Source organism: Pelmatolapia mariae, linkage group LG20, assembly GCF_036321145.2.
Source record: "Pelmatolapia mariae isolate MD_Pm_ZW linkage group LG20, Pm_UMD_F_2, whole genome shotgun sequence".
NCBI lineage: Eukaryota > Metazoa > Chordata > Actinopteri > Cichliformes > Cichlidae > Pelmatolapia > Pelmatolapia mariae.
In genome coordinates this window covers 21642748-21668959 of record NC_086244.1, presented here as the reverse complement: position 1 = coordinate 21668959, position 26212 = coordinate 21642748, and the positions used below count along the sequence as shown (strand labels likewise).

At 40.8% G+C, this 26212-nt stretch overlaps 3 protein-coding genes across 4 annotated transcripts; 1 reads left to right on the top strand and 2 right to left on the bottom strand.

The window, feature by feature from the left end:
- Window positions 1-31: 31 nt before the first annotated feature.
- LOC134619137 (transcriptional regulator QRICH1-like) lies at window positions 32-9932 on the bottom strand. 2 transcript variants are annotated; one of them, XM_063464890.1, is made up of 12 exons: window positions 9704-9932; window positions 7877-8152; window positions 7702-7797; window positions 7474-7614; window positions 6609-7388; window positions 6339-6516; window positions 6063-6217; window positions 5828-5942; window positions 3193-3301; window positions 2814-2962; window positions 2620-2710; window positions 32-1353 (listed from the first exon to the last, which is right to left on the bottom strand). In XM_063464890.1, exons 2-12 carry the CDS (start codon window positions 8129-8131, stop codon window positions 1167-1169), a joined length of 2256 nt encoding a protein of 751 aa, XP_063320960.1. In that variant the 5' UTR covers window positions 8132-8152; window positions 9704-9932; the 3' UTR covers window positions 32-1166. The 2 variants fall into 2 exon arrangements, with proteins under 2 accessions (XP_063320960.1, XP_063320961.1); XM_063464891.1 differs by having other exon boundaries at window positions 36-1353; window positions 6621-7388; window positions 9704-9931.
- Window positions 9933-11298: 1366 nt separating this feature from the next.
- qars1 (glutaminyl-tRNA synthetase 1) lies at window positions 11299-22383 on the bottom strand. The gene is made up of 24 exons (XM_063464130.2): window positions 22319-22383; window positions 21381-21588; window positions 20879-21029; window positions 18421-18530; window positions 18264-18339; window positions 18105-18169; window positions 17939-17992; window positions 17598-17661; window positions 17442-17516; window positions 17025-17110; window positions 16841-16927; window positions 16654-16753; window positions 16484-16562; window positions 16174-16413; window positions 16003-16095; window positions 15754-15891; window positions 13485-13572; window positions 13249-13395; window positions 13053-13154; window positions 12850-12942; window positions 12420-12547; window positions 12259-12325; window positions 12041-12166; window positions 11299-11865 (listed from the first exon to the last, which is right to left on the bottom strand). Exons 1-24 carry the CDS (start codon window positions 22345-22347, stop codon window positions 11815-11817), a joined length of 2457 nt encoding a protein of 818 aa, XP_063320200.1. The 5' UTR covers window positions 22348-22383; the 3' UTR covers window positions 11299-11814.
- ogg1 (8-oxoguanine DNA glycosylase) lies at window positions 21963-24540 on the top strand. The gene is made up of 7 exons (XM_063464131.1): window positions 21963-22239; window positions 22334-22698; window positions 22828-23007; window positions 23471-23649; window positions 23739-23886; window positions 23977-24026; window positions 24104-24540. The coding sequence occupies exons 1-7, from the start codon at window positions 22130-22132 to the stop codon at window positions 24317-24319; spliced, it is 1248 nt and encodes a 415-aa protein (XP_063320201.1). The 5' UTR covers window positions 21963-22129; the 3' UTR covers window positions 24320-24540.
- The last annotated feature ends 1672 nt before the right edge of the window (window positions 24541-26212 follow it).

The window sequence follows — 26212 nt, the reverse complement described above, 5'->3', positions numbered from 1 at the left end:
AGTGCCATTGTAAGATGACTTTTATTCAGATCTTTTTTTTTCCTGAAAAATCATTGTGCATCATCTTATAATCACACAATGCAGGCTATCGGTACTTAAAGACGCATGTGCAGACTTCATACTGGACTGGCTAGAAAGGCAGACACATGGTATAGTGGCTGTACAAAAAAGGTCATGTTTCAAAAAACACACAGGCACTGCCATTCTCCTTAGATGAACCTATTACAGTACATGAAGGAGGCATGAGTTTTGTACATTATAGAACATTAAGGGCTAACCCACTTTTTTAGAGTCTTTCACCTCTCCTGTAATAGACATGTATAATACAACAGATGCCTCATCAGGTGAATTTTGGGGAGAAAAGAAGGTCCAGCAGCAGTCAGCATCCAAAGCCGCACCTCCAACATGTAGCAAATGCGAGCCGAGCAGTGACGCATTGTTGCAATCAAAACCAGAGCAGATTAAAGTCCTCCTATTTGATGCTGCTGAGCGAGTCCGACAGGTGGTGCTGCGGTTTAAGCAAACAATGTAAGTCACCTCCCAATTCAGAGTGTGTGCATTAAAACTCAGTTCCAGACAGGCAAGAGTAAAACACAAAGAACTCCCACAACTTGAAAATGAGCTCTTAGCCTACGTTTGGCTACTTAATGCAGTTTTAATACCACTGAGGTATTCACTGTGACACTTAACAGTGACCAAGGCAAAAGAGGAAAACTAAAGCAACAAAAAAGAGATGTCTAAGAAAAGCAGCATAGCGCAGGCCAACCCCAGTGAAAATATATATGAAATATATTACAGGTTAAAACAAAACAGGAAAGAAAATTATTATTAAGCTGTTCCAGACTGTTGGTAAAGAGAACCAACAGTTAAAAATAACACTTAAATTAGAGTTCAGGTCCAATAAAAAGATTAGATACTAAATCCTTTGGCCAAAACAAAAAAAGTTGATTGCCTCAGTAAGACAAACAATCTATTGGTTGTACGTGTATTTACAGTCCGTATGTGTGAGATATGCTGACACATAATGAAAATAAACATATACAATACATGCCACCCTTAAAGACCACAGGAGGGTGTGAGAGTATAGAAAACTACTCATAATGAGCAATCAAAGGCTTGGTGAAGAAAGAAGAGCTGAGTTCGTTTTTCATTCTCCTTCAGTCCAACTAGTGCACGTTCTCGGACATGTTAATGGCTTCCTGGATTTCACGAACAACAAGGATGCGGGCGAGCATCTGCTCCAGCTGTTCTTTTGGGATTGGCTGAGTTGAGTACCAGATGGGGCTATTTGGAGCCACCACGGGCTCAGGTGTCAGGTAGAAGGTGTCATTGCGACCTTTAGCACTCTGTGGACTGAAAGAGACAAAGAGGACATGGTGAGGATATTTTCAGGAAACGCTTCACATAACAAATCAAAGTTTAGTTTTATTCCCCCCCCTTACAAAAAAACTGCATACAATTCTTTTCTGTGTGGGAACAGAGGCAAAAGGTTTAGTGGTGAGGATTGCTTTCACGACAGATTTTTACCTTTTAAAAGGACAGCAGGTAAGATTCAACTTGTCCAGAGTACCTTATATGCTCAAAACAGTACACAACAATGTCCACAATCTTAAATTTAGTAATATGTCAAATACTACTTGGTCAAAAGAGCTAAATTAACCAAGTGTAACACACTGTGTCACAATCAGAACAGTGGAGAGGCACAGGTGTACTCTCGCTTCTCTGGTGAACCTTAAGAGGAACCAGAAGCGAGAGTACACCTGGCTCATGATCTGATCACAACTCTCATGAATATGTGAAGTACAGAAAGAAAAATAAATTTTGTTGTCATTGGTTGGCTGTACTGCATGGACTAATAACGATTAAAAGCCCAGAGTAGTTAAGGAGTCTAGCACAACAGTCATACCCAGTCATAAAAGGACCTCTGGCAAATGCACATTAAAAACAAAAAAATCCCCTGGCGTTTATGCTCGGTGTGGGGTCAGTTTGAAATCCAGGCATTAATCTTGTGAATTACGGTACACATACTGATTACAGAGCACAGTTTGGGATCACAAATTTTGAAAGTCCATAAATACAAAAAAGACAATATTAATACAGCCCCTTGAATCCAAGAATTTTCACCATTTCCTGAAATAAAAAGGTACCAAAGTCACATATTAATGTGATATTAATAACATAACATTTGTTAACAATGTAGTGCCACTACAATGTAATGCCAACGAAAGCCAAACATTTGTAGCTTTTATCACTGGTAATGCTCAAAAGTAGGAAACAAAAAATGAGTCACCTTTTGGAGAGAAGAGCAAGGAAAAAGTTATATAGCATATATATTCTTTGTCAGTTGCCTAGCAACAGTCTTCTCACACCTTTAAGCACCTCAGCACAAACTGCTCTATATACTCTGCTTCCCATATGATTAACGGAAATGCAGTTTTATTTAAAGGAGGCAACCACTAACCACGGCCAGAGTGAAAAAGCATGAAAAGCACCACATTGTTTAAAATTTATTTACTTTTTACTGGTTGCATAGATTATCTCTTTGCGATAACATTTTACACTTCTTAATATCTCATTCACCGATTCCCCTTAGTGTCCTTCATAGTGTTTTGTATTTACCATTTGAAGAGGTAGAAATCATAGAGTTTGATGGGGCACCGCAGTGGGTTCTCAGGGTCCTCAAGCTGCTCTGAGTACATATCATCTGTCACTGAAAAGAAAAAAAAAGTGTTCATACTGTGTCCATTAGTTTGTCCTTAGAATCACGGTTTCCTGTGAAATGCGGCACAAATGCAATCCCAGCATGCTCTTACCTTTCTGCCCTATGAACCTTTCTGTCGACTTTAGGTATCTAATGCTGGTGCTCTTATCTTTAGGATTGTTGGGACTCTTCCGGGTGTGCCTGAGCACCTTTGAAAAGGCGACTTTTAGATGCTGATCCACTGTTTTCAGGTGGAAATACCTGTAGAAACAGAAAAAAAAAAAGGAATTGCAAGAAACCATGAAGCCAGTACAAGAGGATGCAGAATCTCGTTTAGTATTTTGTAGCTCTGTGGGTTAAGAGTTATTTGTGCTGTAGATGAAGAGTATCTCTTATTTAGAGGAGTTTATCGTGCCCATTTAAGCATGAGACAACCACATAAAGTTACTCCAGTAAGCATTACACTTGAGAGCACCTAACTTGGTACTCACTTGGTATTGAAGAACATTAAAGTTGTTAGCAGTGTCGAGGGAGAATGAGCTCCTAGTTGTTTACATTCCCACAACATCTCCTCTGTCACATGACTGGGAATAACATAACCTGTCAGGAGAGGGTAAAGAACACATTAGAGGGCCTGTGTGGTCTCTTTAAAAAAAAAAGAAAAAAAAGAAGGTGCTTCATCGCCTTATAACCACCACGAACAAAACTTTATGGTAACTGCAATTAGAAAGTTTATAGATCTAAGAAACAAACCCCAGATCAACAGTTAGAAAGAAACCTAAACGTAGTATTTATTAACGCTAACCGCTCCAAAGTTGGAGGTCTGGAATTTAAAAAATAAACTGAATTGCCACCTTGCATTTATATGCTTTGCCAATCAGTGAAGTTACAAATTACACTGACATCTGATCAGAATTTAAATCTACCTTCAATTAAGAGTTCAAAAGGAACTGAATCGAGATCTTTCAGCAGACAAACATTTGATCAATAAAACTGATTCTGACAAAACACGAAGTTGAAGCCATGACACACGACAAAGCTTCAAATATGAATTTTCCAGAAAAGAAGCTATAAATACTTGAAATTGATGTAGCAAAAAAATTCTATACAATCCACATACCTATCATCTTACTATGTGACCTAAGGTCACCATGTCACCTTTCTCTTATACATTTAAAAATTGTAATTTATAACATCATAATGCATAACAATATGTTCCAGTGAAGCTGACTTGGACTTAAAATACCATCACTTCATTTTATTCTATACATAGTTTTCAATTGAATGACCAATTCACTACTCTGGTGGGCAAGCATGACTCCATTGTAACGGCCAATAGTGGACAGTTGGCATTACTGCGGGGCAAGAGGTTTTTTGACTCATCTCAAGCCAAGACTACTTATGTAAATTTTATGGACTTGTCATCCATATTCTGTTCTGGCAGCTTTATTCAAGTCCATAAAAGTGGCGATATCGCTCACACAGCTTCAGTTTGTTGACATCTACGTGTAAAGAATCTATCACCGGGATAAAAGCTTTCAAAGTGTGTACATCTACATGTATTTTCAATCTGGATGGGTAAATAATTCTGTCATGTGAGAGGTGAAGAACAAGAAATTTTTCAGAATTAAAGCAAAGGTAAGCGCTACATAGCTAGCTCAAAACACCCCCCAAAAAACTACAACACATAAATCTTACATTTTGTTGAGTTGAACTTTTACAGTGTAGGGCCAGAAAAGTTACAGTAGGATTCATTTGTCACATTAATTTCGTGTCATAACAGTAAAGCTGACTGAGTGTTTTTCCGACGTCAGGTAAATCATTGCTACAGTTTACATGAGCCACCACTGACAGTCTGGGTTGCTGTGGAGAAGCAGGGATTGGTGCAATTTGACCTGTCGGTGCCATACTCTACACCATTCTGGCAGCTATAAACAAATGTTGCTTAATGCATCCGATAGCCCAAAGTCGCACAGAAGAGGTCAAGGGACCGCAAAGGACCATTTTGCTTGCCAGGTGGACAAGTACCTGCTCTGACATCACATGAAAGCTATGGATTAGAATGTTGTAACAATAAACAGAACAGAGATCAAACTTTTAAAATAACAAGCAGCTGTATGTAGAACATCTTGTTAGGTATATTACATGCTGCTCTTAACATGACCACAGCAGCAGTTAAATTAATATGGAGTTCAGGTCAGAGCCTGTATGATATATCTGTTGAGTTTTGCTAGGTTTTAATATATCACTATCAGCATTTATAACAACCAATAAATAAAAATGAAAAATGTAAAGAAGAGATATGAAGAAAATGCTGTGTGTTTATGTTGCATAGTTTATCCACCAGAGGGCACTCTGCCATTTGCCCTGTTAGAAAAATATACTTAGAACACTGCAAACAACAACCAGATGATCTTAATGTATTGCTCAGAGCCTAAACGACTAGTCCCGTAATGAAGTTAAGCAAGTTTATTTTTAAACTGCACTGTGATCTTATCTTAGTAAAGACTCATAAGTAACTGCACATAACAAATATTTGGGAAATATGTTTATGTTTTGTGTAACTTAATGAAAAAAAAATATTGGCTGATAGATTATTAAATCACCAAATAGGGGTATCGGTCTTAAAAGATCCTGTATTAGTCAAGCTCTAGTTCAGGGTTTCTGCCAGTGTGCTGCAAGCCTGGCAGGTCCCTGAGCCTAAGTAAATACAGACACACTATAACCGTTTGCACTACACTGAGCTTTTCTAGACATTACCAAACAAAAAAATGCAAATGTCAGATGAGACATTAAGCTGTCTTTACACCACCACCTCATTAGTGCAAAGTCTGTGTAACGTCCAATTGCGCCCATGTGAGAAAAGCACAAGTAATTGTCTGGAAAATTTACACCAAGCCAAGTAGGCACTGTGCACTGACTCATGCACGTTCTATCCAGCAGGCTCTTTCACCTAATCCAAACAAAGGATTCCAATAGTGAGAATGTATCTGAAGCAGATTATCTTCTGCTGTGCTACCGGTGAGATATAGCAACTTTGTGTATTATCCCAGGCTGATTCTCTGACACCATCCTGAGTTCATGTGTGAAAACAGCTGAGCTTTGGTAAACACGTGCTGCTCTCACCTAGTGGATGGACAGATGGCCTCCAAGGCTCCAGGATCTGGTGTAGACTCTGAGCAAAGCGGGTGTAGTACTGATCTGAGAAAATGTCATCCACACGACCATTATCAAACATATACTGTAAGAAGAAAAAAGAAAAAAGAAGGAGTCAATTGTTTTAACACACCAAATAAAGATCAACAAATATTTAACGGGTGAAGATATGAAGATAAGGGGCAAGCCTGCACAGTGAACTTACTTTTTGTATGCACAGAAAAACATAGTAAAGAACATCAGCCTCATAAGTCTCCCCTTCCAGCCCCCGGGCCTCTGTTGTCATCAAAGAGAGACCCATACAGAGCTCAGCAACTGCACATGACACCAAATCCTCCTGAAAACGCAGGGCCTGCCGTCCTAAAATACACAAAACAAAAAAAGTGACTGGGAATAAAAAGAAAGAAAGAAAAGGAAATGGCAACACATGTCTTATCTAAACATTTTAACTCATGTATAATCATTGGGTATGCACACTTACTGCCAATTGGCGCAAGTTTATTTTTGTCTGATTTGTCCAATTCTGCATTTTTACGCTGAGCCCAAAGCCGCCACACCTCCAGCCCCTCCTCTGGCTTCAAAGTAGCAGGCAGCAGCAGTTCCTGCACCTGCACCTGCTGCTGGCCTTGACCATCTACCTCTGCTACGACTGTCTGACCCTGCATAGGCATAAGCACATAAACAATGTTATCTCTATCACTGAGGACTGCCATATCTACATTTCAAAGTGAAAATAAACATAGCTGAATACCTGTGTTATTACCTGTAGCTGCTGTGCGTCCTGTCCTGTCAGCCCCTGTGTATGCAGCACCTGCTGCTGTGGGTCCCAAATAAGGGACTGTGTAGCATTTGAGTAGCCCTGTACTGCCACGGGGATGTGGATGTTTCCATTCATCAACTGAGCAGGGAACAGTGTGTTTGCGGCCAGCGTGTGCACCACTTCTTCCTGGCTTCCCATTGCTCCAGAGCTTGTTATGCTGGAAACAGCCTGTGCTGTCTGGCTTTGGCTGGCAGGGATTTTCAGCTTGTCATTTTCAATAGTAACTTGTGTTGGCATTGTTGTAGTGTTTGTTCCCGCAACTTGCACTGTTCCATAAGCCTCCTGGGGGATGGCAATATGCGTTACCTGCTCACGGCCTCCAGATGCAGCAGGTGCAGAATACACAGGGATGGTCCAGGTCTCCCCTGTGGGACTGGTAATAGTACCTGTGGCGCTGTAAAGGTGGGAGCTGTCCACAGTTAGGAGGTCTGGCCGCAGAGATACATAACTTTGCTGCTGACCTTGTGCCTGAGGGATAGCCAGGACTGTGGCTACCTGCTGGGCAGGTAGGGCATAGGAAACAGTGATGGGCATGTCCACTTTACGCTTCTTAGCTGGCTGGAGGACACCTGCCCCTTGAGATGTGGCAACTGTAGTTCCCATTATTCTCCTCTCTGCACTGTCTTGATGCTGGGTGGGAGAGAGGGCCCCCACTGTCTGAATTTGGATCTGCTGTCCCCCTGCAACAGCTGCCACCAACTGCGCTTGCAGCTAATACCAGTGTAAAGATGAAAAATATTAAATTCAAAGTGACTGACTAAATATTTGCAATCCTGAGAATTTGTTTTGTACTTACTTGTTGGTGCTGCTCTTCTGTAAGCTCCCCAGACTGAATCAGCTGTGCAGTAGTCACACCTTGTAGCTGTTGATGGGAGCCAGAGGGCACTTGAAGAACCTGGCCCAGCATCTGACCTTGCTGCTGACCCTGGATCTGCACCTGAAAATAAAAGCCAGCAGTTCGGGAAATTAATTATTAACAAGTTTAATGATATACACAGCACAAAGACCTAATAGAAGTACAGACCTGTACTATCTGTTGCTCTGTATTCTGTTGCACAGGCTGCTGCTGAGACGTGTTCTCCTGTATCTGTTGCTGCTGTGGCTGGACCTGCACCTGAACCTGCATCAGAAAGCAGTCCAAGCTTCATTTTTTAATCTTTTTAAAGACTGGGTTTTAATCATTTAGAGTAGTTATTTACCGGACATGCCAGCTCAAGCAATGACCCTGCCACCTCTGTGCTGTCTGTGTAGATGCAATTAGTCTCTTGCTGGTACACCATAGTAGTGGTAGTGGTTGTAGTGTCTCCGCTTTGTTGGCTAAACTCTTGCAGGGCATCTGGACCTTTGCTGGCCAGGGACTCCAGGAACTCCTTCATGCGATGCTGAGGAATGCTACGAGCTTTCTGCCTAACTAGCTCCTCATAGGAGCCTGTACCATCCAGTGAGTTATTCATCGCTGCTGACAGTTTTCTCTCCTGTGAAGGAAAGTAAATTTAATTTAGCACAGTTTTAAATCAAAAACTTAAATCAAAGCCCATTAACACAGATGTACTAAAGATCATCCTTTTTTTCAGCTGCTCCCTCTTGGGGTTGCCAAAGCAGAGTATCTTCCTCCATCTAACCCTATTCCTTGCATCCCCCTCCACCACACCAATGCCCTGCATGTTCTCCCTCACTTTAGCCATGAATCTTGTCTATGGTCCTCCTCTTTTTCTCCCATCTGGCAGCTCCATACTGAATATCCTTTATCCTGTCTACCAACTATTCCTCTGCACATGTCCAAACCACCTCTCCAACTTTGCCTCTTGAATCACTCATTTCTGATCCCGTCCTTCAGAGCCAGTGTCTCCAAACCATAGATCATAGCAGATGTCACTGCCACCTTGTAATTCTTGTCTTTCACTCTTCCTTCTATCATAAATCCTGCCCTCTCTTCTTCATTTCTCTTGTGCATTGTCCCTTGCTTTGGATGGTACACCACAGGTATATAAACCTGTCCACCTTTACTGCATCTGCTCCTTGCAGCTTCATCTTTTCATCCGTCTCCCCCTCATTCACACATATGTAGTCCATCTTCCTTGAACTGCCTTTCATTCCTCTTCTCTCCAGACCATACCTCCACCTGTTTCCTGCTCTCACTACAGATCAAAATGTCGTCTGCCATCACAGTGCACGGAGACTCTTGCCTGACCTCATCTGTCAGCCTGTCCATCACCAGTGCAAACCGTCTCTATTATGTCTTCATCAACACCTTCAAGGTAAACATCCTATAGTGCTCTTTCGTGCGATGAAGTCATAGAGCTGCTCGCCGATGGTCCCTCTCTTTAACAGAGCTTCAACAACTCTTTCTCGTATCTTCAAAGCACGGCCTATCATGTTTATCCCTTTTATATTTCTACAGCTTTGCACATCACCCTTATTCGTAAAATCGGTACAATACACTTCTCCATTCATTTCTCAAATGCATTAAATACAGAAGATGATAATCGCAGCGCTGGCATCGGTTTCACTAGTGTTTACAAACTGACCTACGGCTCACTGTCCAGCTGCAGCACACAGCGATAGTAATAGGAAAGGGTTAATTCTGACTGAGTGAAAACGAGCTGGGACAAAAGCGCGGTCACTTTCCAAATCTGATGCAGTATTCAAGCCACCGATGGAAAGCGCTGCATAAGGAAAAGATGCAAGTTTTAAACAGTAACTGTGTTATTACTAAACGTATGGGTCGATATCTTGAAAGCAGCCAATCTAACAGCTGATTACACAAGGCGCTAGGTTAGCCAGGTGCACTGCTAACTAGCCGCGTGTTGTTTGCAAATCAGATGCAGTCACAGCTGTGTTTGGAAACGCGTATTAACGCCACCGTGCACACAAACAGGCACACGTCGGCATCCACGCAGGCGACATCTAAACAGGAAACAGCGGCAGCTCGGCTAGCTCTCTTGTATCGGTAACGTTACACCGACTACATTTTTTTCTGTTTTCTCTGAAGCTAGCAGGCTAACGTTAGCGGGCGCGTTAGCTACCTCTCTTCCTCAACCGGGCCGAGGTCTGAGCCGCTTCTCTGCCCTCGAAACGCGACTCCTCTTACAACAAGCAGGAAATCGAAGTGATTTCGGTGTTTTCTGTGGCTGGGTTATTCTTTATTTCCCCTCGATTTTCGTTAGATGGTTAGCTGCAGTTTTTCTTTCTCTAGACCACTCATATTTCGTTGGGCGCCATCTTACAACAGTACCCTCAGACCAATAAGCAAACGAGTTGCAACTCGGTCGTGCTATCGCGGTATCTCCTCTACAAGATATCGCGGTAACTGACACTTCTAGGGTTGTCTGTTAAAGGCGACATACACAGTGGAGGTAGCTGGCAAGATCAAGTAGATGTCAGTCCACCTTAAAACACAGTTATACCAGACAGGCGCTCCTAGTGGTTCACTGGCTTCTCAATCTTTTAAGGTGGTCCCACGGAGATGTGCTGAATACCTGGGTGGTGTTCAGAGGGCTCTGGGCAACTGAGGGTTAATTCCCACGCACTGCTCTTCAGCATGGTCTGCTGCTCCCACACTGATATTTGTTATGGACCACATCTTAATTGTATGCTTCAGTTTTCTCTTACTAGAAAAGTGGAGGAGAATGAAGGTTTGAGTCTGTACCAATACATAACATCCTTTTACTTTTTAATACTACTTTGCTTGGTTAGTGTGTCTTATAGTGAGACAGTGGTCAAAGGATAGATGGGTTAAAGGTGGTAATGGGAATCAGGAATTTGCTCTCATTATTTGCAGTGATGATGGACAGGTTGACAAATTAGGTCAGGAGTCTCCGTGGACTATGTTTTCAGATGGAAGAAGAATATCCAGGAAGGCGAGAGCTGCAGGTGGCAGGATTGAAGATGCTAAGATTGGGAGTGACCAGGATGGACAAGATTAGAAATGAGCACATAAGAGGGACAACTCGGGTTAAGCAGTTTGGTGATAAAGAGGCAAGGCTGAGATGGTTTGGACATGTGAAGAGGAAGGACAGTGGCTATATTGGACAATGGATGCTGAATATGAAGCTGCCCGGCAAGAGGAAAACCTCAGAGGTTCATGGATGTAGTTGTGGTGAACATGCAGAGGGCTGAAATGAAAAGGACAGCTTGGGATAGTGGGAAATGGAGGCTGATGATTTGTTGTGCTGACCCCTTAAGGGAACAGCCAAAAGAAGTTTCTTAGCCATTATTGAGATTATTGTGTTTACATTAAACTGTCTGATATAACAGCTAGTGTAGAAAAACTGAAGACAACTGTTGTCTTAGTCTTGAGTTTTTGCTGCCATGTTACAACATGACATCAACTGTATAGTAGTTCATTCTTGCTCTGTTGGTCACAAGCAATATAAAAATGTCTCCAAGGTCCACCATGGGCTCACAGGTTGCACTGCAAGAACTACTAACATGCTTAGTAGGTATCAATAGTGGTCCAGCATTATATTTTCTCTCAGTGGTTATTGTTATGTTCCTTCCTTCTTAATAAGCATTCCAGCTAAGAAAAAATACTCAATTAATACCGATAGAACCCCCGACGCGCACACACACACACAAACTGAGTATCCCGAACCAGCATGAATACACATGGACACTGCAGTTTGTAGAATTATTTATTCTTTGCTCCAGTCAAAAGGACACATGTTCAATCTGCCTAGTCTTAAAAAACATGATGCTTTGGCAGCCTCTGAATCTATATAAAAAAAAAAAAAAGTCACGTGTGGCATTTGAGAGCATCACATTTGTGTAACACCAGCTTCACATAATATGCACAAACAGCCCTTGTTGAACAATGATGAAAGCTTCATCCATTCAACAAAGAAGAGAAAACACTGTAAGTGAATACTATTGTGGCAAGTATAGAAAAAAAAAAGACTTAATGATTACTGAGCAAATGAGCTAGGTCAAAGTGATGCTGCAGCGCTTTTGTGATGAATAAGATCATAGCTGAGGAATATAATTTTGTTTCGTTTCTGAGTGACAAATCCCTGAAAAAAATATTCCAGTATCTCTTCTGACTCAGTCTGTGCCTTTGCTGATATTACACATTGATGTAATGCAAGCAAATTTGAACATGCATCTCTGAAGCAGGAAGAGTGGCTTAATCTCAAATCAATCAGATCTTCCCAGGGTCTTCTTTCAGGGTAACTGTTCTGTTGAAGATGAGCTGCAGTGAAAGAAGGAAAAAAAAGGTTTCAGCTCATATTGCATAAATGTTTTTAATCCAGACCAAGACTAACAAAGAATTTCTAAAGTTAATTGAAATAGAAGCTTCCATTAATTTGTACAAACCTGGTTTAAAAAAAACCCCAAAAAAACCAAACAAATAAATCTTTCTGTACCTTATCTGCAGTGCTGTCTGGGTCCACTGAGAAGTAGCCGACTCTTTCAAACTGAAATTTATCAAAAACCTTTGCTCCCTTGACTGAGGTGTCCACTAAGGCACTACTGATCACTTGCAGGGAATTCTAAATTTTAAAAAAAATGAAGAAACAAATTAAGAAATCGATGTGACTGCTGACACTTCAAAAGCCTTCTGTTGTAGTTCAGAGATACTCACATGGTTGATGTCACTCAGGAAGCCATTAGGCACTTCAGATGGATCTTCTGGATTTTTGTGCAAGAAGCTACAGATAGAAAGAGATACTTTGGTTAGGTGAATTCTCTAGTTATATTATTTGTGAAATGTTTGTGAATGATGGGTAATTGTTCGTGACTTACAGTCTTTCATAGAGGTGCACTTCACACACCAGTGGCTCACTGACCCAGTGGATAAAGGCCTTTGGTTTCTCTGCGGTCTCAGAACTGCAGCAGGTCACCTCCAGTTCCACCACTTTACCCTGAGTGTCCTGAGAAATGGTTCAGAGCAACATGTGTGTCATAAACCAGATAATGAAGTAATAATGACATTTTACTGCCTCGATTGAATATTCTAGAATACAACCTCTAGTTTAATATAACTAGATCGTATTTTTATAAAACTATAAGGTCGTTTGACTGGACAGATATATGTAAAACCTTCACAAATATATTGTGATGTTTTGCATGAAGAAAAGGTTGAAGGGCCTGTTTATGTTTTTACAGGATTAGAGCATGGAAAACACATTTTAATTTTATTTTATATTGTCTACTTGGTGAAACTGAGTCTTACCTTGATGATCTTCTGGACAGAGATGACATACCCAGCATGCCTCAGGCCTACAGGTTGTTCTGGAGTCAGGCGCTTGTAGCCCTTTTCCATGACCTGCCAAAGAAGAGAATAACCTCATAATCGTTGTTCATCTCAAAACCAAAAAGAGCACAAAGAATGGCTGCTTATTAAAATCATTTATTTGGAGGTTTTTCCTCTCTGACCTCTCTGAAGTCACTTTGTTCAATGAAGACTGTGCGCGTGAAAGGAACCTTGTGGCTGCCCTTAGCTTCGTCGGCAGGGAAGTCCGGGACTCGTACATCTGTCTGAAAGAGAAGACAGAAGGATTATTTTCTCCTAAAATATAATGTGAAAGAATATACTAGGTCAAGCAATTTGTTTTATAAGCAATGTACAAACCTTGAAGTTGTCAGGAAGGTTCGTTATGGTGACTTTGAGTGGTTCTAGCACAGCCATGGTTCGAGGTGCTGTTTCATTCAGCACATCCCTCACACACGCCTCCAGTAAGTGGGGTTCGGTCGTCGTTTGGGAAACTGTGACTCCCACCTGTGAGATGTGTACAGTGTTAGCGCGGCACTTATGGATGGGACTTGTTGTGGCTTCCAAAAGTTCATCATTGCATTCATTTTGCCTACTCGTGCACAGAAGTTGTTGATCGCTTCTGGGGGAAACCCTCTTCTCCTCAGTGCAGTCAGAGTGAAGAGTCTGGGATCATCCCAGTCTCTGTAATTAGAAACAAATATTTGAGAGTTACTTAACGCAGGCTATGCACAAAGAAGACATCACAACAATAGCTGTGGTCAAAAGGCTGCATCAATTCCCTACAATGAAGAAATTAAGTAGTTTGTTTTAATAGCTTTTAGCATGCTTGGGGAAAACTAAAGTCCTACTCAGATATGGAATTTAAAACATTGGTGAATCCAGAGAGCTGCTGAAGTCAGCTTTTGTTGAATGTGCTGCTTTCTGATAAATGTCATGTACAGGTTTGTCCCAATATTTTGTCCTGTTATATCATGGGAAAACTAATTCTGGGAAAAACTGTTTTTTGCATTGCAAGCCTTAGAAATTTTTCTATTTAGAGTGCTACACAATTAAATGATTTTAGAATTATACTAACTGAATACAGTGGGGCTGAATTTTTAATTTGAGTGGTCTATATCTGGTGGAAGCTATGATGTAAAGGTTTTTACTCTTAAGCGTAAATTATGGTCCTGCAAACGTGTTTGTCTCCGTACATGTTTCTGTTCAGACAGCGAGCGGAAAGGGGTTTTAAACCAACACCAGACCTGCTCCTGTGCAGTCTTCCAAAATCCCCACTGCACATTACTGGACGCAAATGATGCATGTCTGCCGAATGCTGATTAGTTTACAAAGCTAGATCAAAAATCAGTACGAAAAGCAGAGAGAGCTGCTGCTCAGTTTCACTTCAGCTCTTTGTATGTTATAACTTCTCCATGGACCAACAACAGCACAAGTAGCCCACAGACTGGTTATACCACATACTTTGTACATTGCCTCCATAGAAAACAGAGCTCTGTGCAGATGGACAGGCCATCCCCAGGCTACGAAACTGCTACCACTGCTGAACCACAAAGTCCGCTTTAGTTTGTCTAAACATTTTGTGCAATACAGCATCTCATGTGACATGTGAGGGGAAAAAAAACAAAACAAAAGCATACAGCTAACTTTTCTCTAGAAGTTTTGATTTCTACAGCTTTTTCAGTTAATCTCAAAGTATCTAATTAAAAAGAAATAGTGCATAAAGCCTTTTATGTTATTCTAACAGTGAAATCAGATTTTCAGCTACATTTTATGTTAATGACAAAAGCCCACTGATTTAAATAACTAAATTAACCTCCTAGGACCTGGCGTCCACATATGTGGACATCACATTTTGGATTATTTAGACCAAAATACTCAATTTTGCTCTACAAGGGCCTGATATCCACTTACAAGGACATTATACTGCTACGGTTCTATCAAAATTTTAAATGAATATCCTCATACGTGGCTCTTATTTTTCTTAAAAACAAAAATAAGGTAAAAAATAAATAAATTAAAAAAAAAAAATCTGGTAATTCTTTGTTTTTACATTCATCGGGCCCTAATATGCCCAAATATCAAAGAGAAATTAAAAATGCATGCCGTGGAAAAGTTCGGGTCTTAGGAGGTTAAATAAATAAATTTGGCTTTATCTATGGATCTCCTTATCCAATTCAGTACTGCAGGTGTGGGGCTGAAGCCTCTCCCAGCTATTACTGGCTAAGAGTTTGGGCAAATCCTGGGCAGGTAATGAGTCCGTCATAGTGATTAATAACCAGTACGTTCAGGGTTTTTTGCCATGTTAACATAGCTAACCTTGTGTTTTAGATTCAGCTCTGTGCTTCTGATATAAGGTTATTTTAAATTAAATTATGAATAGAAAAATAAAACTGTTGAATCCTGAGGATAGTATGTGAATATATGTACAGTCTAATGGTTGAATTCTAGCCTTTTTATTATGATCTATTACAAATTCACATTTATTTTTTATTTTTCCACACTGCTTTGTAAAATATTTTTTATATAATTTCTTTGACATGTGAGGGTCTCTGTTCTTTGATTACAATCCCCTCTAGGGGTCAAATACCTTGCTACAGATTTTTTGTTACCCACGGGTGGCCTTTAATCTTGAATGACTTTATGTTTACCAGACTCTGATTAACACTTAAGAGTTGATACACGTTGGTCTATCTTTTCCTGCCTACACCTAAATATAAACTTGTTACATTATTTTACAAAGAGATGGTGTGCCTCAGCAGCCCTTAAAAGCAGCATATTTCCTTGCCACTTCTATTAATTTGCATTACAAAGTAAATAATTAAGTTTGAAAAAAAAATATGTCAAAAAGAAATCCTACTTGACCTGACAACGCCTGTCTCAACCAGTTTGATGATTTTCCTCTTGGACACAACAGTGTAGGTGAGGTTCAGCCGCCCATATTCCCACTGCACAGGGCAGTACAGATCCAGAGCGTTACACAGCCAGTAATATGATGAACGCCTGACAGAATCACAAAAAGGTCAACAACAAAAACAATAATGTCATTCTATAAGAATCCAGTAAAAGCTCAAATGAACCTAATGAAGATGGGGAAAAAAAAGTCCTGTATACCTGGCTTGAAACTCTTTGGTACACAGTGAGTGTGAAATATTTTCAATGGAGTCACACAGACAGTGAGTGTAGTCATAGGTAGGGTAGATGCACCTGCAAAGAAAGATAAAGCAAGTTCACTAGGAATACATTGTTGTGAGAAAAGATGTTGTGGGTTTTTTTTATTTATACCATTCATCTCCTGTCCGATGATGCGGTGTGTATTTTATTCGGTATGCCACAGGATCCATCTTTCCATCCTCCATGACCATCTTCATCCTGAGGGTGGCCTCTCCCTCAGCAAACAGGCCCTTCTTCATCCTCTCAAACAGCACCAGCGACTCTTCAATGGGTCGATCTCTCCACGGTGATTGAGCAACGTTATGGCCTTTCAGCTCCTCGCCTTTCTGATGGCACACATACGCGTGACCCCTGAAGGTGGAGAAAAGAAATGAGTCAAACACCATCCGTGCACCAACATCTCCACATATCCTGCACTCACCTGCGAATAAGATCCACAGCAAGGTCATAGAGTTGCTGAAAATTGTCAGAAGCGTGTGTGATGGCATAAGGTTTGTAGCCTGTGTGAGCAAAACAGTGATATGACAATGGCTCCATGAATGTAGAGAATGTGCCCAAGAACATCGAAACATTTATGCACACAAAACTTACCCAGCCACTCCACCATATCCTTGATGGCAGTGAAGTATTTCTCCTCTTCCTTCTCAGGATTTGTGTCATCATACCTCAGGAAGCAAATTCCATTATTTGCCTATGGGGGAACACAATGTTTAGAGTAAACACCTGCACAAGAGGGCATTCAAAAGCTTATATCGTGTTGAAGAAGAAAATAACTTACCTTTGCATAGCCAAAATTAAAGTTGATAGCTTTGGCATGTCCAATGTGAAGGATACCGTTGGGCTCAGGAGGAAAACGGGTACGTATCTAAAGACATGCCGAGACAGGTAAATGGGATCAATGTTTGTTTTTTTAAACCACGTAAGATTTGTAACAGTTCATACAAGTCGCGAAAATATTATACCTGTCCACCTGTGAACTCCAGGTGCTTTTTAAGCAAGTTCATTGTATTCGGTGTGACCACGTAGCCCTCAGTTGTATAATTTTCTCCTGCGCGGTCAAGAACAAAAAAATAAACATAGTTCAAAGTCACAATAACCAAGTAGACACATTGACAAAAGTCCCCCTTTTCACACAAATGCTAGAAAAGCTAGTGGTGAGGAGTGCTCCATTCTTACATGGGCTCAATCTGACTTTTTAAACCAGGAAACCAGCAAGGGAATGTCTGTCTAATGTCCGAGCACATCGATACACGAATAAGCATTCTCATACACAGCTTTGTTGGTTAATTTTTTAAGAAACATTGAGGGCTGCAGTGTGAACAGATTAAGGAGATCTTTTTCAGGTGCAACAAGATCATTTCATTTCTAATTGTCCTCACCTGGTTTATGGAACTTCAGTGCCTCTCCTCTGAGCTGCTCCATTAGTGACTTGCCCTCCCCAGAGACTGCATCACCTAAACAATCAATAAATAGTTTTAAAAAGCACTTCAAGCCAAAAGCACCCCTGTCTGTTTTTGACTTTGTCTGCTGCTTACCGTTCACCGCCACCTCCTCTTTCTTCACCTTCACGTCATTCTCTACGACTTTAGCTTTCTGTGCCTGAAAGATGACTATATATTAATTACAGACCAAATAAATACATGCTATGCATTTCTACCTCAGCTCTAAACAGAACTTACAAAATTAACTCATTCTGAAGCTTAAACACACTACAAATCATTTAGTTGATTAGCTCTTTAGTGTGTGTGTGTGTGTGTGTGTGTGTGTGCGCAGATTAACTATCTGCTGGACAATGTTTTACCCCAAGACAGCAAAGAATTTGTATAAAAATGGCTCCAGAAATGTTCAACTTTTTAATAACATACACCACTTTTACCTTGGGCTTCTTTTCTAGGTCAGCCTCTGTTTTGGGTCCTAAGAGGTGCAGAACCTTTAAGATGAAAGCCAGAGCTTTTTTTTTTATTTGAATCCCAGCGACCTTAACTGCAAATACTTAACCACAATGACATTGCAATAACAGAAGGATCTTTTTCCAGACATACCTGCATGTCCACCTCATTCTTGATCACCTTGCCATCAGCCCATTTTAGAGCAGTACGTGCTTCACCTGCACCAGACACAGAGGCTCAGTGAGAAATTATTTTTGGCTGTTAGGCATCAGCAGCTGCAATAATATTTAACCAAAAGGTGTGAGCTCATACCCATTAGCAGTCCCATGTTGAAGTGGTACCTCTCCTTTAGCAGTTGATCCTTGTGCTTTTTAATCACAGCTTCTACCTACAGTACATTACACAGTTACAGTGCATACCACACCCAGGACAGCATGTAAAAAGACACACTTTTGGCTAGAACACTCACTGCTTCCTCAATCTGCTCAGGTGTTATGACTACACCCACTCCACATGCTTCGTCAAACTCCTTCTGGTTTATGGGGTCTTGCGGATGACCCTTCACAAAGTCCAAAGCAGCTACAAAAAAAATATCCAGAAAGTGGTTTATGTAATCTCAGTTTCATATACACACAAGTAGTATCTGACAAGTCGAGGAACCCTAGGACTAGGGATGGGAATTGATAAGATTTTCACGATTCCGATTCCATTTTCGATTCTGTTCAACGATTCGATTCTTTATCGATTCTCTTATCGATTCTTTTTAAAAAAGGAGAACACACAGGTCGATTAGCTTAGAACTTTGTTTTATATCTTCTCTTTGAACAAGATAGAAATTTAGGAGTAGCATGGCCTTACAAACCCAACAGTGAGATCTTAAGAGATCCACAGCCTACGGCTCTTCAATGGGGTGTCACGGGGTCCCCGGGAAAAAAAATTGTAAATGTAAAACAATAAAATAAATATTCTTCTGTAGCAATAACAAAGTATAACATAAATTCTTCTGTAGCAATTACACAAGAATATCCAGTAATGTCCCTGCCTACAATTAAACACATTCACTTACCGAAAATTGGGGGCATCTGCTGTGGCAAATGGGTGCAAGCCTTTGACCACAAACTTAGTCACTGCTCAGTGACATTCGTCTATCCTGGCCTGAAAGGAGACGCTACCGGTAGACTGCAGTGAGAACTGCCAGCATCTGAGCCAGCCAGACTCTGTCTCTCTCATCATGGTCACCTAAACTCAGCGCACAGTAATGGCAGGTTTTGTAATAAGGCAGATCGCGCTAACATAATATGCAGTGTTAGTTGATTATTTACCTGCCGCATTAACGGGAGAGGACGTGCAAACGTTACCGCTGCTGCTGGGTTGAGATTCACGAGTCCGGAGCGGAATTAAAAAGACGACATTCATTTAAGGTTATCGCGTGTTTTGTGAGCAAATGCTTTTGCATATTCGTAGTGTTTCCTCCCTTAAATGAAATATCTACTTTGCAAGTATTGCAAGTTGCCCTGTTGTCATCCGTTCTCGTAAAGTATGACCAAACTTTTGAGTGTTTGAGCCGCCATGTTTCCTGCCAGGTAAATGACGCTCCGCAACGTGGTGACATCATTCGGGGTGACTGGAATCGATAAGGGAATCGTTTGCAAAAATGGCAAACAATTCCAAGGAATTGAAACAGTGGGAACCGGTTCTCAACAAGAACCTGTTTTCGATACCCATCCCTACCTAGGAATGAGTGTATCGGTGCAGCACGGAGAAAAGAATGCCTTTGAAATAAAACACATAACTTGTTTTGTGACACTATGATCAGCTGACCTGTGCTGTTAATCTGGTACTCAGTACTTCTGGTAAATTTTTTTTCAAGTTTCATAGGGTATATTGCTGATTTACCAACACCTAGATACTATAAAACAAGTGCAAAACATAAAATTTGGTGAGTGAACCTAATCTATCCATCACCTTAAAATAATAATTTAAATAGCCGAAATCACAATGTTTGTGTGTTTGTTGATATTTGAGCAGCTTGAAGAGTTACATTTCAAATTACATGCCACTTAAAAACAGGCAGACAAACAAACAAAAATGTTATGATGTTTATGCTTGCTCCTCCTCAGTAGCTTTCTAGATATTAAAATACTGCAACTGCAACTTTACATGTGCACCATGAATCACAAAGACGAGAAGCAATAAGGATATAATGATGATGATTTTCTAATTAAGGATCTCCATGCTGTCACTGGAAGCAACACTAGGCTGCCCCACAAGAAAAATAAATTCATTCCACAGTTGTGTGTAGGATTCTGCTTATCAGAATTACTGGTCCACCTACACACACACACACATAAACCTACAGGAGCTGGTTGGCCATGAAAACCCATGGCAGGAAGGGTCCTGGTGCGCAGTTTTTTGCACTGATGTTAATGCCAGAGGATCTTCGAAGCTCTATGCACCTTAGTACTTGCTACCTCACTCTGTATCTCTGCGTGGTCTGCCACCCTATGGCTGAGTTGCTGTGGTTCCTAAACACTTTCACTTTACAATAATACAACCTACAGATGATCAGGGAACATCTAGGAAGGACGAAATGTGGAAACCTAAGTTGTTGTGAAATAAAATGCCGACAGTGACATCTCTTTACAGTACCATGCTTGAATTCAGTGAACTCTTTAAAACGACCCATTCTTTTACAAATGTTTGTAGAGGCAGACTGAATAGCTAGGTGCTTGATTTTATACACCGGTGGTAATGGGACTGAAAATACCTGAATTCAAAGATTAAGAGGCATGGCCTACTTTTGTCCATATAGTGTATAAGGATGCGCTTCTTTTGACACTTCATTGAGCCTCAAAAGCAGGTCTCACTAGTATCTTGTAGACATTCCCTTTCACTTTTGCTTGACTTCCAAAACTTTGATAATTTACCTGCAAGCTGTAGTTCTGTGCAGATCTTACGCTGAGCTATACTTTCTGAAAGAAATGCCAGGCGTTTGGTGTCTTTAAGGCGAGATGTCATACTGTACAGCAATGTACCCATGGCTTTGTCCACTCCTGAGACCCCATGGACACGTTGGGCCTATTGAAAACAGAGAGGAAATTTAAGAATTATTAAGAATTTGTTAAAGACAAATAAGGAAATTGCTAATAATGACTACTTTCCTTATCTTGACCCTGGGAGCCTAATAAAGATAAAATAATGGATGGTTTACTACCAACTAAAGAAATATGAAAGTAAAAGTGTAACTATGGCGTAATGTACACAAAAGTTACAAGAAGGTCAGGGTAGGTACATCTAAAACTATAACTAGCGTAGCATAAATAAATGAGAAGGCTGTATACAGCTGAGCTATACAGTCAAGTGTCAGTCGTTCTCACAGCTGTGCATTCAGGTAGTTGAGTTACTACCCCATAAGCGTTAGGCACCAACCTGAGTAATTGCCTCCTTCAGGGAAGAACTCAGCGATTCATTCTTCAGCGTTTCTTTCGCTTTCTGCTCGCTGAGTCCAATGGACGTGAAAAGTGTCAGCGTATCTGCCATTATCCCGCCGAATTCGCCGGTTAAAATCGGAACCGCACAGACACGCCACCGCCACACACGACTTTGCTTCCTAAAGAGAGACCAGAGGCCACTTCCTCTGGAAAGAAAAAAATGTGAAGTACAAAGAATATTAGCCAATAGAACGCTGCGGGTTTGGATCTCACTGACCAATCGTGAAGGAGATTTACTAAGATTACCGCCTACTACGATCGTAAGAACCAATCAGGATTTGTGTTGACACCAATGAGGGACGGGTTACCGGAATCTGGGTAATGTTGCATCAGATTGACATTTTAGTAATTCCTGACAATATGAATTTTTGAGGATCATTACTTGTTATCTATACTAGATAATATTTTAAACAATTATTACGGAAAATTTATACTTTTCACAACTTTTCATATAAAATAATTGCGCCTTTCCGACTCAGTGTAAGGTCTTTCTCGTCCATCATAATCTATGCCAAAACAACTCCGCGAAAGTTATTTACTGGAATGCTGCGTAGCTTCCTGGAAAATACTTCTGTATTTATTATTGTAACCTACCATACACGCCGGATTACAGTACTATGCGTTTAAAAAGACTTTACTGTAATGTTTGTTATTAACCACTAAACAGAAACTGTAAACAGCAGAATTATGGCCAAACATGCGGTGCTGTCATCTGGATCAAAAATGTGGAGGTCTATGTCTTGTTCAAAGTCCGAATTGCGTCTCGATCTCACTCTTGCGTGTGGACAATCCTTCCGGTAAGATGGTCAAAATCACGTCCAGCCTTTAAATATCAACTGCAAGTTGAAGCGGTTTAGAGTCTTTGAATTAACTCACATCTCATTCCCGCAGCTGGAGGGAAACATCAGAAGGACACTGGACCGGTGTGATGGGAGGGCGTGTTTGGACTCTGACCCAAACAGATGAGACTCTTTGGTACCACGTGTACAACAACCAGGACAAGCAGAAGGAGGGAAGTGACAGGAAGAGAAGAGTTGGTGTTTCTGTCTTGGACAAAAATACAGCAGAGAAGAGATTCAAATGTGCTCCAGAGAAGGAAGAAGATGAGCCTTTGGCTGTTTCTTCAGTACAGAATAGAGTGCTGGACGAAGAGATGCTGAGAGATTACTTCCAGCTGGATGTGAGGATGGGGGACCTGCACAAGGAGTGGGGAGCAGCAGATTGTCACTTCAAACACATTGCAGAGGTCTTCAAAGGTCAGTGTGTGAGTTTGTGTTTGCACAGCCTTGCTACTACAGATCACTTATTACACAGTAAGGTGTTACTCAAATGCTATGTTTTATCAAATTTCATAAATACTTTTTTGTGGGGGGTTTTTCCTGCAGGTGTGCGAATGCTGCGCCAGGACCCCACTGAATGCCTGTTTTCCTTTATTTGCACTTCCAACAACCACATCTCTCGGATTCAGGGCATGGTGGACAGACTGTGTCAGGCTCTGGGCTCACCCCTGTGCCAGCTTGATCAGACCTCATACCACGACTTTCCTTCCCTGTCTGCGCTTGCAGGTGCTTGAAAATTTTGCCACAGAACTTAAATCTATGTGTGTAATCTTATCAAAACCTTTACTGTCAGATGAAGACAATACTGAGAGTCTTAAGATATTCATCCCACTAGTTTTTTATTAACATTAACTGATTCATCTTTTTTATATTAATTTTGTTGGCATTTGTTTTTAATGATAGTAGAAACAGATAGGAAAGTGGAAAGAGAAAGGAAGACATAAAGCAAAGGGCCTCAGGTCGGGCTGCTGCAAATATCTGAATGGCCTAGCCAATTTCTTCTCATCCGAGGGTGACAGTTTGGGTATTCTTCCAGACCTTGACAAAGTGGTCCCACATCTGTAAAAAGAACACTTCAAAGAAATCTTCAAAAGCCCCAAATTACCTTGATATTCATGCCCATGATGAGTTTGTGAAAACTTCTGACCACAACTATGTTGTATGTTGTTTCATTTACTGTTCTTATCAGACAGCAGCATAGAGGCACGTCTTAGGGATCTTGGTTTTGGATACAGGGCTCGGTTTATCCAACAGAGTGCGAAGCTGATTCTGGACAACCATGGGCCCCAGTGGCTTGAAGGTTTACGCAGCATCCCATATCTAGAGGCCCGTGATGCTCTTCGTACTCTTCCTGGCGTTGGTACAAAGGTACAGCAGATATTTTTGGGGGGAGAAAAGGCAAAAAAAATGTGATGTTAACTGCTAACATACAATCAAGGCTTTGTGTCATATTTTAGGTGGCAGACTGTGTATGTCTGATGTCCCTGGATAAGCCAGAGGCTGTACCTGTTGACACACACGTGTGGCAGATTGCTAAGCGTGACTATAAATACGCTGCCAACAATGGACAGAAGAGTATCACAGAGAAACTAAACAGAGATATTGGTCAGTATTCACATACCTGTTTAATGGTATGGTTCAAGCCCTGATTTTAAACACTGGTAATAAAATGTTCAATCTAATATTTCTACACAGGAGATTTTTTTCGAAAGCTGTGGGGACCCTACGCTGGCTGGGCGCAGTCTGTGAGTGTCAATTTCTGCAAACTGTCTGTCTTTTATAGCAGGTGCACTGTAACCACAGAGTGTCTCTCTTGCTTCAGGTTTTGTTTTGTTCAGACCTCAAGAAGTTCCAAAGCCTCAAAGAGACGGCACATCTAAAGCAACCAGTGAAAGATGAAGAGGGTGAAGAGGAAAAAATGCCATGCAAAAAGACGAAAGTAAAAACTGAATGTACAGGAACCGTGGGGAACTTGAAAGCCAAGCCAGCATGTCACAAGAAAGCAAAGATTTCTGTTAAGAAAGAGCCGGTAATGTGAGGTAAACAGGAGTCTTACACTGAGATTCATATCAGGCTACAAAACCACACATTTGCACACACTGTGCTTGTTCAGCATCATGAAATGAAATGTGGAGATGATTTATCTTTCAGAAACATGACAGAAAATGGATCAGTTTCTCTTTCTCAGGGTTTTTATATAATTGTGTTGTAGCATCACTTCACTGTAACAAACAGAGCACACTAATGATTTTTTTACAATAAAAAATAAGTACCTCACACTCTTTTTGTTCTCTGTAAAATTTTGATACCAGCAGAATCACAGCCATCATACATACAAGTGTGAATAAATTGCACAATACATTTTTAGGCAATAATTTACCAAAAAACATGCTGGATATAGAAATATGATACAAATTAAAACTAATATATGCAAATTAATACTTAATTTATATATTTTTCAAAATTTCATAAGAAGTTTGAATTTTCTGACTTTTGCTTCATGGTTCAATTTTGAAAATGCTAAAGTCATCATGAGCATATTGGCATTTAGTTCTGCTAAAATGTTGTCAGAAGAGGGCCCCTAGATGGCAGTACACAATGGAAGATAGTGCTCCCCAAGACATCATATGGTGGGGAATTCAGTTTTAGACAGTGTTTTAAAATATGAGAACAAATTGCACTTTCTTCCTGGGTGAATACTTTCTCTCAGGCCGCCTGGCTCTTGTTACAATAAGTACTAATGCGTCACGGCAATTGCGTGCACACTGGAAAAGGTCACAGCATGGCAAAGTGGTGCTGTGTTTCTTTAAAATGCATTCCTTAAACCAAAATAATATTTCTGTTTGTGAGATCATAAAATGCCATTAGACCGGGCTGCTGTGAAGTGCTGTAGGGTCTGTATGTTATGTATAGGCACTGGCTGACTGTGTCAGCTGGTCTTTTTATAGCAGGGATTGCAGTTATCTGCTGTCAGTGCTTGGGGTGACTGTGACTGTGTCTAGTGACGGCATGTTAATGTCTCTTGGGCTGTCTGACTTCACTGTCCCTTTACAGCAATGACTATGCATTATTCTTGTTTCTTGAGATTATACGCAGCTGCATACTTTAGTGTGAAGCTCCAGAAATTATTTCTCATATGTACGCTTAAGCGTGTAGGTGCATCAAATACAAGTATGTCCAGTTTTGGCATATGTGCGCGCACGTGCGTGTGTGCGCGTACATCCATAGAAGTGTTTTATTTGTGGACGAGAGTGCAGCCATGTGAGTTAATGAATATGTGAGTCAGCTTTCGTTCCCATTCCGGTTGAGCTGGGCAGAAGCTGGGCCCCAGCTTTAGGGCAGAGTCACACTGAAGAAGAAAGGCAGAATAAAAATAGAGCCGAGAGAAGCAAAAATTAATAAAAGAGCACAAAGGGGAGATGGGTGAAAGTACGCTGGAGGTAGGGGCAGGATTTTCAGTTGACACACAAAGGCTAGAACAACACAACAGTGGCCTGTGTATTATGTAAGAGATGGGTCTCAGCTTGTGTTCTGTCCTTGGGGTATTGTTCAGTTAAAAGGACATCTCCGAGTGCCTACTTTCTGTAATAAGAAGGTCATTACTTTTCAGAAGCACCAGAGGGCCCCACATTTGGAGCTCAAGTAAATGAGGAAGGCCTAACTCAATTTCCTGAAACAGATCATAAGCTGTATATAGTAGCTTGTTTTTATCGCACCTGATCTACAGAGAAGTTTGGGAAACCCGTTGTCATATCATATTCCCAGATTAATGCATGACACGGATAAATTGTACTACTGAATTTTCTCTCATATAGGTACATTCATAGATTTTAATCCGATCCAGTACAGAAGCTTTGGCACACTTGTATAGTTAGTAGTTTATACCATAATTGTATACATAGACCTAATTCACCTGTGATTTGATTTAATT